Below are 16,811 nucleotides of genomic sequence, written 5' to 3' on the forward strand. Positions count from 1 at the left end.
TTATATGGATCACTAGACATTTTAATCATACAAAATTAACTCATAAGCATAATTTTATATAACTAAATATGCATATATGAGCATTTTATCGACTAAAAATGTTGAAAATGATATTTTCTCATGATTTTCAATAAAATATATCAAGAAGTTTCCAAGAAGAAACCAAAATCAAATCATTTTCATAGCATAAAAATGAAAACTTTTTCATATCGGCAGAGTTCATTCGGCTCTGATACCAAAATGTAAGAAATTTTAATGAAACCAACTTGTGTTTCTAAATCATTATAATAGAAACACAATAAAACTAATGCGGAAACAAAATAGCGTACCTCCAGCCATTGTCGCCAAGAATTTCTGCAGAGATTTCTTCTTAAACTTTGGCACTTCTCGGCTCTAAACTCTCGCTTTAGATGGTGTAGGAAACCCTTTCGCTTCAAAGAGATTGTTGAGCCAAGGGACTAAAATCCTCATGTATATATAGATGTTCTCCCATCAAGAACATTTATCATCACCAACTCATAACGTTCAAGAATTAATTCAAATTTGTAACGTTTGGACCATAATGAAGAACTTAATGATATTAAATATTTAATTTAATAATAACGGTTTCATGCATAATGAATAAAAAACTGAAATCATTTAAACCATAATAAATGAAGAAATTCATGATAATAAATTATGAATCTTAACGAGAACGGTTACGTTATTATTAAATAAGATATTTAATAATAACCGTTACCGGAGAAACACAAGATAAGGGACCCATGCTTAGATTTTGTGTAAGATGAGGGACCCTGCAAATCTCTTGAAGAGATTTGGGATGGTGAGATCTAATTATTGGGAAAAGAAATCTTTGTTAGCTCCACTATCTCATGTTGACAATAAGCCAGGAATTGTGGAATCTGGAGCAATGCCTTGCTGTTCTCTTCCTATTCAGGTGCAGTACTCTTGGGGCCTTCATTTAAAGAAACATGAATTCAGCATCTCTACAAGCTCGATACGGTCCACTGTCACATTTTCCTACTGGAAGATACAATTCATCATCTCTACAAAAGGTGGAGAGGTGGTCTTCGTTCACGCTGAAGAGAGAGAGAGAGAGAGACGATCATCCATTGGTAATTCCAATGAGACGAGTAACCCATTAATCTTGTTTAACTTGAGCTTTTTACCCAAATTACTTCGACTCAAAAAAATAATAGTGTTTCGGTCCTATACCTGATTTGATGATACAAGACGAAAGTTATGTAAAAGCAATCGAACAAATTGCTTATATACTTTATAATAAATTATCTAAATCTTTATCGATCAAACTAGTTAATATTATTAAATTATATTATGTTTGTACCAAAGACTTGTTGTGCACAATTTAAAATGGTATTATTTCCTGCTCGAAAGTTTAGCATCCATATGTAATGCATGCGATTGTGATGTTCATCTTGATTTGACCATCAGATTGATAACCTCACGGATTGCATGGTAAGAATTCAAACAATAACGATGGATGTGCCCAAATTGCCTTCTTTGACATCCTGTCGTGGCGATAACTCTTGAGATGGACGACGACTGAGAGTACGAAGATCCAACTAATACTACCGAGTCAGCTTGCTATTTTCTTGATCCCAACTGGAAGGAAAAGAATCAATCAGTTTTTACAATCTGTATGATGAATTTGCCAGTAGCAGAGTCACACATAGGTCTTCTCCTCGAGACTCCCAACTCTAGCTGGTGGTTCGGGTGAAACTACATATTTGGACTTTCTCTTTACGTGGTCCAATAATCCAAGTCGTCATCGCTTACGCTACAGGACTTCAAGAAGTCAACCATGTCGGGGAAGGTGGAGGAATCTTATTGGGTTTTGATGTAACTCGATCCTTTTCTTTAATGATAATAAGGAGAAGAAAAATTGGAATTCTACCTTAATGATGAGATGAAATGGCAATATGTGGTCAGGCTACGTTCGAGGAGGAGCCACCACACGTCAACCATGAGCTGCGGCAAAGGACAATAATTACTTACTCTCTCTCTTTCTCTTTCCCCGCTTCTATGAAGCCTAATGGTTGCAGTGTTTGTTTGCGTTTGCATCCACAACGACGACATGGTTACTATTCCGGAGGTGATGCTGAGCTCGGGAGCGAAGCCCATGCCACTCATCGGCCTGGGCACGGCCGTCTACCCCTTCGCCGCATCCGAGACCATGCGAGCAGCCATTCTACGCGCCATCGAGCTCGGCTATCGCCACTTCGACACGGCCGCCATCTACCGGTCCGAGGAGCCGCTCGGCGAGGCCATCGCCGAGGCCGTCCGATCCGGGGCCATCGAGTCCCGCGACGAGCTCTTCATCACCTCCAAGCTGTGGTGCAGCGACGCGCACGGCCATCTCGTCCTCCCCGCGCTGCAAAGGACTCTTCGGTACCACCCCTATCACGCCATGTTCCCATTCCATTACGCGCTGCAAAGGGCTGTTTGGTACCACCCGTATTTTTTTTAATAAGATTAAATTCTATAGATGAATCATTTTTAGTTTAAAATATATTTTAGAAGATTTTAAATAACATTAGATAGAGTTATAGAAATTAAATTTTTTTATATTTTATATTTATAAATATGTGACCTAATATTAACGTCAAGTTGAAGATATATAAGTATTTTTCTTTTTGAGAAGTTTAATTAATTCTTTTCATCTTAGTTTCTTTTTTTATTTTATCTGATCTCAAGCTAGTAATACCTTGTTATTACTAATTAAGAAAGAGTTACACTCACCATGTGATCCTCTCTTTCTTCACATGGTATCAGAGCCACAAAGGTGGTAATTTATATTTTAAAATCTCTTAGATGAATAAGATACCCATCTTTCGACTATAAAAAAATTATGGTCGAATTGATGTATTTGATATTGAACTTCTTAATCAGTCTAACTATAAGATCTAGAAGACTTGTTTGAAGTTTTATCTTATAGGCAAGGTCTATGAGATATGATTGGTGATAATACAACAACAGCACCAAATACTACATATACAGATGCCACGAAGAGATGAAAGACTTTAAATGCAAAAGCTGAATTTATATTAAAGAGATATATTTCTCATGATTTCTTTGAACATATTATCCATTGCAAATTAACTTTAAGAGATTTACATACATTGCTCAACAAAAAGAATATTACTTGGCTTCACTATTTAGAGACTAATTTGGCAAATACTATCTAAGGCGATTTCTTAATTTCTCAATATTTTTTAAGATTAAAAATTTATGTTCAAAGATTAGATCCAAATGAGTGATGCATAAATAAAATATTATATTATTTGTGGTCTTTGAAAAGAATACATTCTTTATGTTGCATCTATTCGGGGATGAGTTCAATAACCATTCTTAGTAAAATTGAAAAATCTTCTTACTTCTAAGAATCCCTAGCTAGTTAAATAACGGAAGCTTTTATTTTAGGAGGAGATGGAGATGTCCTTTTTACAAATAAGAAAAGTGATAATGATAATGATAAAGAGAAGAAAAATGATGTTGACAATAAGCAAGAGTTTTCTTCAAACAATGGTACAAATCGAAAGAAAATCAAGTATTATAGGTGTGACAAGTTAGGCCATATTAAGACAAATTATTGTGTGAAAATTAAAGGTGAAAATATTATAAATAAAGAAGATTATTCTAATGCTACTCATGAAGATTGAGACAAATGCTTTATAGCTAAAACTACTAAGACCATGATATATATTAATTTTTAAAATGATTAAATTATTGATTCAGAATGTAGTCATCATCTCAGTGATGATAGTACCAAATTTACTAATCTTCATCAATATAAAGGTAATGATGCAATTATCATGGCAGATAATACTCTTCACCAAGTTGTCACGAACAGTCGTCGCGCACTTGTAACAACTCCGTTCAACGAACTATTCGTCACTCTCGTCTATATGTACAGCTGCTTGGTAGCATGTTTTGGCTTGATTTTAAGTCCTTTTGTTTGTAAAAATAAAAGTTCAAATAAGTTGTAGCGCTACAGTGCAATGGCTCATCGAACTGAGCAAAACAACCCCAAAATAGCTATATTTTTGCGTGCTACGGGTTGATTTCTGCAACTCGCTACTGCATGCAAAACGCCAGCCATCTCAGCACCCTAGAACCTCCTGGGTGGCACAGGGCTGGATGGGGCTTCGGTATAGTGTCGGGCGTTGAATAATCTTTTGCAAGTTCACACGTTACCTTGACGGGAACTTGTTGTCGTGCCCAGCACCCGATGAGCAGCTGTTTGTGGACTTGCAGCTGTTCGTTCAACCTTATAAAGTCCTTATTTTCCCCCTCTCCCTCTTTTCTCTTGTGCACGTAAGGTGCTTGCTGAATTGCTTGTAAAGCTTCCCCTTTTCGCGAGACGTCGGGACTTGTCCGTCGCTCATTCTTCGAACTAATCAATTTTCTCTTTTTACAGGTCTTTCGGGACCTGCGAGAAGTTGCAAGTGGGCTGATCTTTGCTGACGCAAATCGCAAGGGCGAAACGCGACTTAGGAAACACAAGCTAAGTTCGCGTCTTTGCCGCAAGGGTGCCTCGCGACTTAGGCAATGTAAGCTAAGTTCGAGTCTTTGCCGCAAGGGTGCCTCACGCCATAGGCAATTCCAACTAAGGCCGTGACAAAGTGGAAAAGAAAAGTACTATCATAATCTCAGATAAAGACAATGATCCTATTACATTCAAGAGTGTATACCATGTTCTAGGTATAAAGAAAAAATTCTTCTCTATTGTAGATGCAATTGATGTTGAAAATTATATTCTTTTTTATCCTAATGAAGCTAAGTTTCTTCACAATATAAAAGAATTAAATGTAGATATAGTAAATATTGATAAAAGGGTTATATATTTATATATTTTATCAGCATCAATCTCTTATATTGATAAGATAAGTACAAATGATAGTGCATCAATCTGACATGCTAGACTTGGTCATATAAATTTTCTTAAATTAAAGATTATGATGCAAAAAACCTTAGTGAATGATCTTTCTAATCTTACTACTTTTAATAGTAATAAAGTTTTTAAAGATTATTAATATGGTACGACACACATGCAACCTTTTGATAGATAACTCTGTAAATTTCCCTCGGAGCTTATTCATAGTACCACCTTATTTAGGTTCTGCTTTTGTTGATGATTTTACAAGGTTTATATAGGTCTATTTTATTAAGAAAAAGTCATAATTTTTTTTAAAATTTTAAGGGTTCAGATTAACAATTGAAAGTGCTCTTGAAAGAAAAATTAAAAGATTACACACCAATAATAATGGAGAGTTTATTACTATTAAAAGTAATGAACTCATTACTATTTACAAAAAGTATAATATCAAAAAGGAATTTACATGTGAAAATACACCACAACAAAATAGTGTGGCTGAACTTGTAAGTGTTGACCTCGTGTAAAGAATTTACTCAATATCTTATAGGCAAAAGGTGTGACATATACAACCAATGTTATTAATCGAATTTCTTGTAGTTCAATCAATCTGAAGTCTCCAGATAAGCTCATATTTGGTAAGAAACCAAATGTTAAAACATTTTAAAATATTTGATTTTTCATACTATATTTATATACTAGACTCAAAGAGAAGATCAAGAAATGTATCTTTATTAACTATGATGAAAGAAAGAAAGGTTGAAAATGCATGGATCTACAAACACATTATTATGTGGTATCTCAAGATATTGTGTTTGATGAAATTTCTTGTTATCATCCTTCACAAGTAATTTTCTTTAAAAATATCAACCACAATAATAAAAGTGATACATGTTCAAAACCTATGATTGAGATTCCTTTGTCATTTAATGCTTCCATAGATTTTGGCTTATATGTATTTACTCATATTATTTCTTCATTACTAATGATAGAGTAAAGTGGTAGGGAGAGTAATGATGTTCACGAAGAGAAGTTTTCAACACGAAGAAGATAAAAAAGAATAATTATCAAACAACATGTTACAGAGATGGAGATATTTGTTTTGATGAAGCCAAAGGTGTTAGTGTGGGAGGATACAATAAATGAAGAAACGAATGCTCTTTATAAACATAAAACTCAGGATCTTGTGTCTATTGATTTCGACGAGAAATTTGGTGTTATTTTTTATTTGCACAAGCCTATTCTTGAATTTGGTCGTCATATAGATATTGTGTCTTCTGTATGAAGTCCGGTTAGAGATTTCAATAGTTTTCCGGTCAAGAGCTATTCCTGATAATCCTAAAAGTTTTTGGCTAGAACAATTTCATCCAGGGATTGGTGATGAAGAAGGCAACACAACGTCAATGGCTATGAAGAGAAAGTTGCTACGGACTCAAAGAAACCCATCTGCGCTGAAACAAGTCAGAGATCAAATGTTTGTGAAGTAGAAGATGATATAAGGGTGAAAGGAAACTCTTATACCATCTTCCTTCTTATAGCCTTCCTTGACCAGCCAAAAATGGAAGGTCAAATCTTTCACCTGAAAGCATGACCAACCCAAGTCACCATTGCCCATGTAAAGGAATTGACAATCATGTTGTTCGCTCAAGATGCATTGAGAATTATACGGTGCCCGCGATGGTCTTCTCGATCAGTGGGTTCAATGGTGAGGTTCAGTTCATTCATTATCATCGATGTGAAATCCTAGTGACTAAGCAAGTTCAACTTGATTTCAAAACAAGTTAGGACTTATTTTCAAAATTATATTTTAAGGGGGAGTGTTAAAAAGTTCAAATATCTTTTGGAAGATCATAAATTAATATTTTATTTATATAAAGTTTTAGGTATAAGAAATTTTTAGTTTAAAATGTATTTTAAAAAAATTCAAATAAGATTAGATAGAGTTATAGAGATTAGGGACTCTTGTTTTTTTATATATATAAATAAGTGATATTTACATGTGTAGAAAAATTCAAGTCTCTAATATTCAAGTTAAGACTAAAAATCGTTCAAAATCTATAAGTATTTTTTTTAAGAAGTTCAATAAAAATTCTTTTTCCCTTCTTGATTTCTTCTTATATAATGGTTTGATCTTGAACTAAAAGTATCTTACTAGAAAGGGTTACACTCATGTGATCCTTCTTTTCTTCTGTACTGCTTGTCTTGCAGGAACCTTCAGTTGGATTACCTTGATTTGTATCTTATACACTGGCCTGTGAGCACAAAGCCGGGGAAGTACGAGGTGCCGATGCCGAAGGAGGACCTCCTGCCGATCGACTTGAGCTCGGTGTGGAAGGCGATGGAGCAGTGCCAACGATTCGGGCTAACGAGGTCGATAGGCGTCAGCAACTTCTCCACCGAGAAGCTGGAAACATTGCTCTCCATTGCCAACATCCCCCCTGCTGTCAACCAGGTGAGCATGCATTCCCTCGACCCAAAGAACTTAGTTCTTGTTGGAGCATGATGAGGGAAGTGTTATCCGTGGACAAGGTGGAGGTGAACCCGCTTTGGCAGCAGCAGAAGCTGAGAGAGCTTTGCGTGGCTAAGGGGATTCAAGTGTGTGCTTACTCTCCCCTGGGGGCAAAGGGAACTATGTGGGGCCAAGACTGGGTCATGAACTGTGATGTCATCAAAGATATAGCTGCAGCCAAGGGGAAGACTCTTGCTCAGGTAACATTGATACAGCAGCATCATAGGCAAAGAAGGATCATGACCTTATTATTATTACGATCAAAACACTGTTCCGAATCATATGCACAGATCTGCTTGAGGTGGGTGCATGAGCAAGGAGACTGTGTGCTGGCAAAGAGCTTCAACGAGAAGAGGATGCTGGAGAACCTGGACATCCTGGATTGGGAGCTGAATGAAGAAGAGAAGCGCAAAATCAGCGAGATTCCACAGCGCAAAGGATGCCTAGGTTTGGAGTTTGTGTCAGATGATGGACCTTACAAATCTGCTGAAGAGCTTTGGGATGGTGAGATCTAATTGTTTTGCTGGGAAGACGAATCTTCCTTAGCTGCATCATTTCATGTTGTCATCAAGCGTATGCTACGATTCACTATCAGATGTATGTGCTTTAATCCGGAGGTATCAAGTGATGCTTAATGTGGCACCAAAAAAACCATTAAGTTCTTGCAAAAAGGACATGGAAAAGTTTGCTGTCGTTTGATTGAGAACAAACAAAAGCTTTTAGATGACATGACAATGATCAAAGAATATAACATGGTATCGGAGTGAAAGATTGTATGTTCAATAGCTAAATGGAATGACAATGATAAAAAAGAAAAAAATCTAACACATTGACTTTATTGAATGAATCTTCTGGGATGTTGTCGAACCACTAGGTTACGTGGTCGGCCGCCACATCGGATTATAACTTGATCCCCATTTGAAGCTGCTAAATTTCGGCTTGGTGCAAATGAATTTGCCAAAACATACTCTTAATAGACACAACATAAGGAGTTCAAAGAGAGCAAAAGAACATTACAATGTACAAGGTGGTCTGATGAGGGCCAGTAGCACTGCATTTCGTCCCCACACTTTATGTTGGTACGGAGAAGAAATGAACTCAAGAACTATTTGATTGCATCCAATGCCCATGATATATCTTTATATCAAACTGATTGTCTTGATAATGACAAAGAGAATTACAAGCCCTACATGGCTCTAAACCATCTAAAAGTGTACTTCAGATGGAAGAAAATATACGACATAACATGCAAGAATTCTCATTAGATCAATGTTACCACATGTACTTTCGAAAGCCCAAGCTAATACATTTCCGCATAAGAAGATACCAACCGAAAAAACGAGAAAACCACCAACAAAGACAACTACATGCCCAGTTTAACCAAACATGAGCATAGCATACAAATAATATCAATATATAATTTCCACTGGATAGAGTAAAAAGTTTCCACCCTTCAAGTCCTAAAGCCAACGCAGAGTTAAAATCAGAACCATTCTTTGCTCTATGATCCTTAAAAATTACACAAGAAGCTACACAAGCCTCTGGCTTGATGCTATAATTAAAGCATTTGAAATTTCCTCGTATAAGTTCTTTACCTATAGAGCTGATACACATGACCTAATGTATCTGTGTAGAACCCTTAAAACAAAAGAGTACCATGCTTTCCAAATGAACATGAGCAATTTTTTACAACTTGGTAAAATTTAAATTAACTTTGGCAACATAAGTGCGATGCACATACATCTATTCCATCTCGAGTTTGATTTCTAATAATTATTCTGAAACCATTAACTCGTGTTAAGGAATATGTGTTTGCTGTTTATGGAAGATCATTCCACTTCAATGCATATACATAGGTACATATATACATATACATATACATATATACATATACATATATACATATACATATACATATATACATATATACATATACATATACATATACATATATATATATATATATGTGTGTGTGTGTGTGTGTGTGTGTGACTTCAAACCATATGCAGACAGTGCCGATTTGAATAGGCCATGCTTATTTTAATTGACAAGGATGTTCGTAATCTGAAACTCTCACCGAGTTCTGGTTTTGGGTTGAGTCTGGATCAATCGTTACAACCAAAACAATCATGGCCACCAGTATGGATCAAACAAGACTGCTCGTGCCACAAATACTGGCTACGTTGATCATTACTTATTTCGATGAAGTGAACTTCAAATATATATTTCTATTAAAACTGATAATCCCCAATCTGTATTAGTTAAAACAAGTAAGATCTTAACCAGAATGGCTAAAACCACTGTCAAAACTGAAGATAAAACCAATACTAGAAACATAGATATCTGTAGATATGGAAACCAATCATAGTCTGCTTTAAAAGCAAAATAGGTTAAGCTTCTCGATATAACAGAACACAGTGCAAAAATGTTTGAGCACAAGTTCTTCACAGCAAGGTCTACCAATGTTTTTCCTACCAGGAAAATATAAATGTCAGCAGAAAATTCCATTATTATATTGATCATCTATTAAATGTTTTTCTTGGAATTTAGTGGAACTAAAGCGACACATACATATGAAGCACCTAGGCCTTTGGACAATCGCAGAAGGTGGCCTAAATTACATTAAAGCAATTGACTTATAAGCGATCACTCAGTGCTATCAGCATCTAATTTGAAGCACTTAGCATGGTTAAGAATAAATACACAGAACATTAAGAATCTACAACAGGAAAATAACCATAAAACTTCATAGATATAAGGCAACCATCAAAGATAGAATGCCAAAACATTCAATGTACTGGACTAAATCATTACGAGTAAGAAGCAGGTGATGATGATTTACAATTCATTAGATGAGAAAACCACAAGATCTAGGCAGCACTATTCGAACTACAAGTTTCAGTGACCAGGGAAGAAACCAAGTTGCACATATAACCCCAGTGTGTAAACCTAAAAAACTATGTTAAGTTGGCAGATACGAGAAAATTTTGCTCAAACTTATATCGAAGGACCTCTGCAGGACACAAAGTAATAACACCATGAAAACAATGATTCAATGCAAAGGTAGATTGGTAGAACAAGCCAACATCTTTACCTGATAGTCACAAACTTGTTGGTACCATGCTTAGCCCAGAATGTCCTTAAGTCAATTGGATTAGAAAGGTTGTACCCTTCTCCAGCCAGCTTCTCCAGCACCTTCTTAAATGCACCCTGACTCATTTTTCGGCCAGCAATGCGTGCCCCCCGCCTCTTCGTGCTCATCGGAAGGGGATATATTGACACACTGGTGGTGCAGCACGCTGACTGCCACCCTCCAATTCCCCATCGGTAGCACTGTTGTTGCTTTCCTGTACAAGAGCAGACTGGAGTTGGAATCCTCGACATGTCAAAATTGATCCCGTTAATGACCATGCCTGTGCTCTTCCTTCCAGACTTCCCATGTGAGGCTGAACCATTGGCAACCTCATCTTTTGGTGCAGTGACTTTCTTAGGCTTCTTCGTCTTTGGGGGTTTCTGCACACGACCCCTGGGCGTCTTCTTCAAAGGAGACTCATTTCTAACTACGGTCTCATCTGCCATTGGAACCTTGTCATCCTTGGGCTGCGGCTCCAGATGTTGCAGCATCTGGACGTTCTCGATGGTGGGGGGTTCAGGGAGCACGCTATAAGTTGGGTGGTGTTGGTGGCTCGTTGGCAAAATGTGGAGATTCTTGCTATTGTTATTGCTATGGCGCATCAACCCGTCTCTCACATAGTCATTCTTGCTATTGTCGTTGCTATGGTGAAACCATCCATCACTCATAAAGTCCACTGGAGCTGTTGGCTCCGGAATGCTGCAGTGCCGACGAATGAACCCAGCATTCGACAAAAGGGGCTTGGCATCCTGCTCCACAATGGAAGACATGAGCCGCAGTCCAAGGTTTCCCTTCGACGACGGCTCATAATACCCCCAGTTCCGGATGCCCAATCCACCATCGTCATCCATGGAAGCGGATGACAGAAGAACCGAGGAGAAGTCCGACGAAATTGCTGACTGTACCAAACAAGAAAATTCGAACTTGTATACCGATTCGATCAACCCATCGGACGACACATTGGATTCATCTCATCAATGCCATCAACCTCCCCTTCATGGAAAGATCATGAGAAATGGTAAATCGATGGCAAAGTAACCAAAGAGCAACAGAAAGGCAACATTTTTTGTAGAAATCTCAACAACAAAACCCGATCAAACAACCAAGGAAAAGACCAAAGGCAGGATATAATCCCAGCAACAACGAACCCCGGCAACCTGCGTTCCCCGATGCAGAGGGAAAGATCGGACTTTTAGGGTTCCTAGCTCAGATCTTCTCAATATAAATGTTCAGAAGTAGGCAAAATCTAGTGGAAAAACCGATGGCAACACGGGAGAATGATAATCTCGCTCGCGTCCACAGAAAAAGAAACGAAACCCTTTCACTTGCAAAGATTCAGAAACTTACCACGGAAGCAACGATGAACCCAGCAGTCTGCGTCCCCGGATGCAAATGGAAAGATCGGACTTTTAAGGCCCCAAGTTGAGATCTTTGCAATGTAAATGTTCGCAAGTGGGCAAAATCTAGTAGAAAAACTAAGGAAAGGAAAAATCTTTTTCACTTGCAAGGACAGAGAAACAAACCACAGAAGAGAGAGAGGGGGGAGAGAGGAGCTCTCCCTCTAGAAATGGGAGGAAGACAGAGAGGGCAAAAGATAGGCTTTTGATCGATCCAGACGGCGAGAATTGTAAACCAAATGTTGGTATCATCATAAATGCAGGTGTTTCGTTTGGATTGAGGAGAGATAACACTGGAAAAGGGGAGGAAACTCGAAGCAGGGGCCAGAAGGAACAAGAGGTGGTCGGACGGTCCCCTGTTTTGGCAGACCAACTTGGACTCGCTCCCCCACCCCCCTCCTCCCCGTTCTCATCCATTTCCTGACACCCTGACAAATAATTGTTTTCTCCCAAGTTTGCCTTTTTCTGGTTTGCTAAAATCATGTGAATATTACAGCCAAATGAATCCAAAGCAGCAATATTATATATCTTTTTCTTTTCAAATCAAAAGTAAGAAAAGATGAGCTTCGATTCCCAAAATCTTACTATCAACCCTCAAAACATTCACGTCTTCGCAATGTCTAAAATTTTCTTTGGTTAGCATAAAATATTAATTTTCTAAACTAAAATTTTGAAATCAAATTTTATTTCTTTCAAAAAATTAAATTAAATTCAAAAAGAAAAAAAATTATATATATATATATATATAATATAATAAATATAAAGAAAAAGAAAATTTTACTTAATTTACTGTCATTTGTTGAGGTTGAGTCTGACATAAATGAGTTCATTATTATTATTACAATTAGGATTTCGTACGGAAGAAGGTGAGAGGAGATATTAGTGGACCGTTTGACTTTTGATTGGACGGCTGTGATTTGTTTACTGTCAACGACGCGTCGGCAAAGTAGCAGTTTTCCTGCAGTTGTTATGTCGAACTATTTCGTGACCGAGTGGGAGATGGAAGATTCTCCTGCTCAACATCAAGCTGACAGGCTTATCCTACTAATGAAGCGAGAGGAGGAAGGAACCACAACAGGTTGCTGTCAAGCATCGTAAGGTGATCGGTTGAAGAGCGCACTCTGCCATCCAACATCATCTCCCAAAGGCAAAGATTCTCATTTTGACCTTCGCTTTAGAACATGACCACGTGGTGGGGATCTTGCGGTGCCACTCCTTTCCGATGTTCTTCTTTGATGAAATATTGTTTTCATCTTTTAACTTTTCCTTTGTTCCGAGAACAATTCCGAATGATCATGATTTCAATTCATCAGAAAATTTAGTCGGCGGAAGTAAATTCTTTCTCCTGGAGACGTATCATCACACCGAGAAGCATAGAATTATTGTTCATGAATGACATCAAGAACACACAAGCTTTCGGAGAGAAGATGCCAGCTTCTGCGCTTAGAGTCTGAGAGCGAGATCGGGTTCCTCTACCGGCTGCTGATCCCCTGTTGCCACATCTGAATCCTCCGCCGGTTCTGAACTCGAACCTGCCATCGGCCTAAAGCTTCCAGGCCAACGGAACTTCGTCTCCTCATCCTCCAGGAAGACGGGCCTCGGCTCGAGCAAGCTTTTTCCACACCTTCTGCTGCTGCGATGGATCTCTCTCCACTTCTGATGCACCGATGAGTGTGCTTTGATCTCCAGTGACCGGAGAGCAGATCCATGAAGGGGCAAAGACGCAATGCTGGCGTAACTGCGTGGAAGAAATAATGCATGCGAACTCAGTGCCCTCTTCGCGAGCGTTCGTTCCCTCTTGTGAGCGTTCTGATGGCCTCCGAGGGCTTGGGAGCTGAAGAACTTGCGTCGGCAGTAGCCGCAGGAGAAGACTCTTTGTGAACTCGGTGCGCTGCCGCCTTCGCTTGTGCTCGACCACGGAACAGCTGATGGTGCTGTTGGACGTGCATTGATGGTGAGGGAGGGATTGAGAGAGAAGGGCGGAGGAGTAGGAGAAGACTCTTGGCCACACATATCGGAAGCCGCTTGACTGCTTGCTTCTTCCAAGACATCTTCTGATGATGATTCTGGGTTGGAACTGTTCATGTTCGGCAGAAATATTGTCGACGAGGCTTAGGCCTCCTTCAGCTGCATAAAGGCATTGAATTGCTGCCAAGAATGAAGTAAAGCTTGGAATGAATGATCCATCGAGATGGTAAGAGGAAACGAAATAGATCTGAACAGGTAGCAGCACCCAGCAGACGGAAAAAGAAGACACAAGCAACCAAGATTCTTGAGCTCAAAACATTCAAGAACACTCAGAATTGGACCAGAACAGGCATCATAAATACCCAAACTCCAGTGGCACTCGAGAAACCATGGTAGACAAATGGGCCAAGGGAACGAGCAAGTACCGATAAAGGAAAAGCTGCTTGATGCACCCTCGGCACTTCCCTGCGGGAAATGGCCTCCTCCTGTCACAGAAAGAAGAAGATGAGATCAGAGGTGGCAGAACAAATGGCAGTCTCTTTCTTGTGGAATTTTGCAGTCCCTTTAATGACTGAGATGCTCTTGTCATCTACATCTCGCCACCACCAACATGGCAACATGGATCACTAGAAAAAAGAGATCCACTGCTCCATTTATGGGGTCACTTTAAAGGGATAAACAAGCTATCACTTGGATGCACACATAGGGAAGGGAATTGGAGTTCCTGCACAAGCAGAGATATTTGGCTTTTGGATGACACATGATATCATCACAGGCACAAGTCCTGCGGCATCTTTCCATTTTTCTACTTGTTTATCCTACACCACCACATCCATTCACTCGGCCTTTTCCTGTGTTCATGATCATCTGTAATATTTATAGTGTCTTTTGAGTTTTTATTTTTATATATACATAAGAGAAATGGAGTTGTTCAGATTGTAGGAATAGGAAATGGAAAATCTATTTCCTCTGTGTGTGTGTGTGTGTGTATTATGCATTGCTTGCAAAGAATGTGGTGAACGATTTGTTTTCATGAGCCTTTCTTATCTCTCTGTCCTATAAAGACCACAAGAGCATCATAGTTCATAGAATGTTCAACATAGAGATGCTACTACGATTCATCTTGCTGTCATCTCTCTCGATGTGGAATGAACCATCAGATTGACTTCTAATCTTCGACAGTACTTTGAAGTCAGTCTTCTCCGTGGCTTTTATTTTCCTGAAAGTTAGTCTTTAAAGGAATTTGCATTCTCCTCAAAGAAGCCCAAGTCAAATTGTTTACTCCTTCGAGCCTTTCTTCGACTTCTAAATGCTAATATTGATTTGCTTTGGAATATTGTTAACATATTTCCCTTAAATCAGTCAAAGCTGTCCTAAAAGGAAAAGTTATTGGTCAACATTCACTTGTTTATCCGTCAGGGTGAACAAAAGTTCAAAAGGAAAAGTTATTGGTCAACATTCACTTGTTTATCCGTGGGTGTGAACAAAAATTCAAAATAGATCATTTGGGACTATCTCCTTCTATCACTCGTGTGGACAAAATACTAATAGGAGGATGTTGAAGTGGTTACAAATTATTCTATCTAAGATCAAGTATAAAAGTGAATCTCCGATATTACACCGTATGGCTTTCTTCTTAAAAACATAAAATAAAATACTATACCGGTTAAATTTTCGATAACTAACTTAAGTATCGAAAAAAATTTCTCGACATCGATTTTAATGTAGACGACATCTTAGGAACTTGACACTTCTATCTTGGAATCATTTTAGGCACTCATACATCTAAATAGTTATCGTTTACTATCATTTTAGAAGAATGATATCACCATTTGTGATAACTCAAGAGAAAACTAAAAAAAAAACATACGTATAATAATAATTAGGTAGGTCGGATCGGCCCGAACCGGTTTAGAAGTGTTTGAATCGATGGGTACGAGTATAATACCAAGTAATTGTACTAAGAAAATAGATTGTATACATGCAAGAAGGCACCAACTGAGATGATTTATCGTTGTTATTGAGGACCTACTTTTGCCTGTGGAAGGGGTACTTTTGTTGGACAATGCAGTTGACCCGAGAAGAAGACCATGACCACGAACCATTTGACCAAGTACACATGTTGACTCCGTACTCAAGTTATCGAACGCTTTTCCTTCCATTCTTCCATTCACATCCGAGCAAATGTGGACTCGTACATAAGAGAGAACTAATGAATGCTACCCACCATTCAGATAGGAAATAGAGGAAAAATATTTGTCGATTTAGTGTAATTTTTGGGCTTTTTTTTTCTTCCCTTCTATTCATCAACAGTAGTTATAAATATTTTCCTCGATAGCTTAATAATGGAAAAGATTCATGTGTCTCCATTCCAAACAATTAGAGCATTATTACTTGTTGATTCTAATAATTAAGAAAATATGAAAAGCCGAACAATCTTAACATAATCGTAATCAAATGTTTGAACGACCGGTAATGATTATGAATTTACATATAAAATTTTTTGAAAGCTCCTAATATAAAAAGGGATTCGAGCTATATAATTTTTCTCTTGTAATATTTCGAAATTGACTCGAACATCGAAAAATATATGGATTCCTTCGATCGACAAATGCTAACATAATCATAATCAAGTGATTATTTTCTCCTTATTAATCAAGCAATCATCATTATATAAGTTAAAGATTAACTTAAGGTCGTTGGATATACCATTTAATATGGACGATACGTACCGATTTGAAAGGGGATTGATGATTTATCAGTATACTCTCATGTATCGTGTGTTGATATACCTCCGTATGTATCAAACTGACAACTGATCAATATATTAGTACAGACTAATAAGACGAACTATAGATTAACTAACCAAACAAGTAGTCATAATTATGAATTTACAAGTAAAATTCTTCC

At 38.0% G+C, this 16,811-nt stretch overlaps 2 protein-coding genes and 1 long non-coding RNA gene across 6 annotated transcripts; 1 reads left to right on the forward strand and 2 right to left on the reverse strand.

Annotated features, from left to right (window-relative positions):
• The first annotated feature begins 1,963 nt into the window (after positions 1 to 1,963).
• LOC103970788 (deoxymugineic acid synthase 1) lies at positions 1,964 to 8,130 on the forward strand. Its single transcript, XM_009384708.3, has 4 exons — positions 1,964 to 2,409; positions 7,103 to 7,346; positions 7,424 to 7,603; positions 7,694 to 8,130. The coding sequence occupies exons 1-4, from the start codon at positions 2,054 to 2,056 to the stop codon at positions 7,916 to 7,918; spliced, it is 1,005 nt and encodes a 334-aa protein (XP_009382983.2). The 5' UTR covers positions 1,964 to 2,053; the 3' UTR covers positions 7,919 to 8,130.
• Positions 8,131 to 9,317: 1,187 nt separating this feature from the next.
• Positions 9,318 to 12,346, reverse strand: LOC135627935 (protein Barley B recombinant-like). Of its 4 annotated transcripts, none has more exons than XM_065134399.1 (3): positions 11,884 to 12,346; positions 10,498 to 11,524; positions 9,318 to 9,874 (listed from the first exon to the last, which is right to left on the reverse strand). In XM_065134399.1, the coding sequence occupies exons 2-3, from the start codon at positions 11,385 to 11,387 to the stop codon at positions 9,778 to 9,780; spliced, it is 987 nt and encodes a 328-aa protein (XP_064990471.1). In that variant the 5' UTR covers positions 11,388 to 11,524; positions 11,884 to 12,346; the 3' UTR covers positions 9,318 to 9,777. The 4 variants fall into 4 exon arrangements, with proteins under 4 accessions (XP_064990471.1, XP_064990470.1, XP_064990472.1 ...); XM_065134398.1 differs by having other exon boundaries at positions 9,319 to 9,874; positions 10,498 to 11,529; XM_065134400.1 differs by lacking the exon at positions 9,318 to 9,874 and adding an exon at positions 10,124 to 10,416 and having other exon boundaries at positions 10,498 to 11,529.
• A 904-nt stretch (positions 12,347 to 13,250) lies between these two features.
• On the reverse strand, positions 13,251 to 14,812 carry LOC135627936 (uncharacterized). Its single transcript, XR_010492730.1, has 2 exons — positions 14,327 to 14,812; positions 13,251 to 14,081 (listed from the first exon to the last, which is right to left on the reverse strand). It is a non-coding gene; the product is annotated as an uncharacterized LOC135627936 (long non-coding RNA).
• Positions 14,813 to 16,811: the final 1,999 nt, after the last annotated feature.

This window comes from Musa acuminata, chromosome BXJ2-11 (assembly GCF_036884655.1).
Source record: "Musa acuminata AAA Group cultivar baxijiao chromosome BXJ2-11, Cavendish_Baxijiao_AAA, whole genome shotgun sequence".
NCBI lineage: Eukaryota > Viridiplantae > Streptophyta > Magnoliopsida > Zingiberales > Musaceae > Musa > Musa acuminata.

Coding starts and splice junctions, on each gene's coding strand:
- LOC135627935 (XM_065134399.1), bottom strand. CDS start 11,387: ATGGATGACGATGGTGGATTGGGCATCCGGAACTGGGGGTATTATGAG. Junction 9,875..10,497: donor AACAAGTTTGTGACTATCAG/GTAAAGATGTTG, acceptor TTTTCCTGGTAG/GAAAAACATTGGTAGACCTT.
- LOC103970788 (XM_009384708.3), top strand. CDS start 2,054: ATGGTTGCAGTGTTTGTTTGCGTTTGCATCCACAACGACGACATGGTT. Junction 2,410..7,102: donor GCGCTGCAAAGGACTCTTCG/GTACCACCCCTA, acceptor CTTGTCTTGCAG/GAACCTTCAGTTGGATTACC. Junction 7,604..7,693: donor AGGGGAAGACTCTTGCTCAG/GTAACATTGATA, acceptor TCATATGCACAG/ATCTGCTTGAGGTGGGTGCA.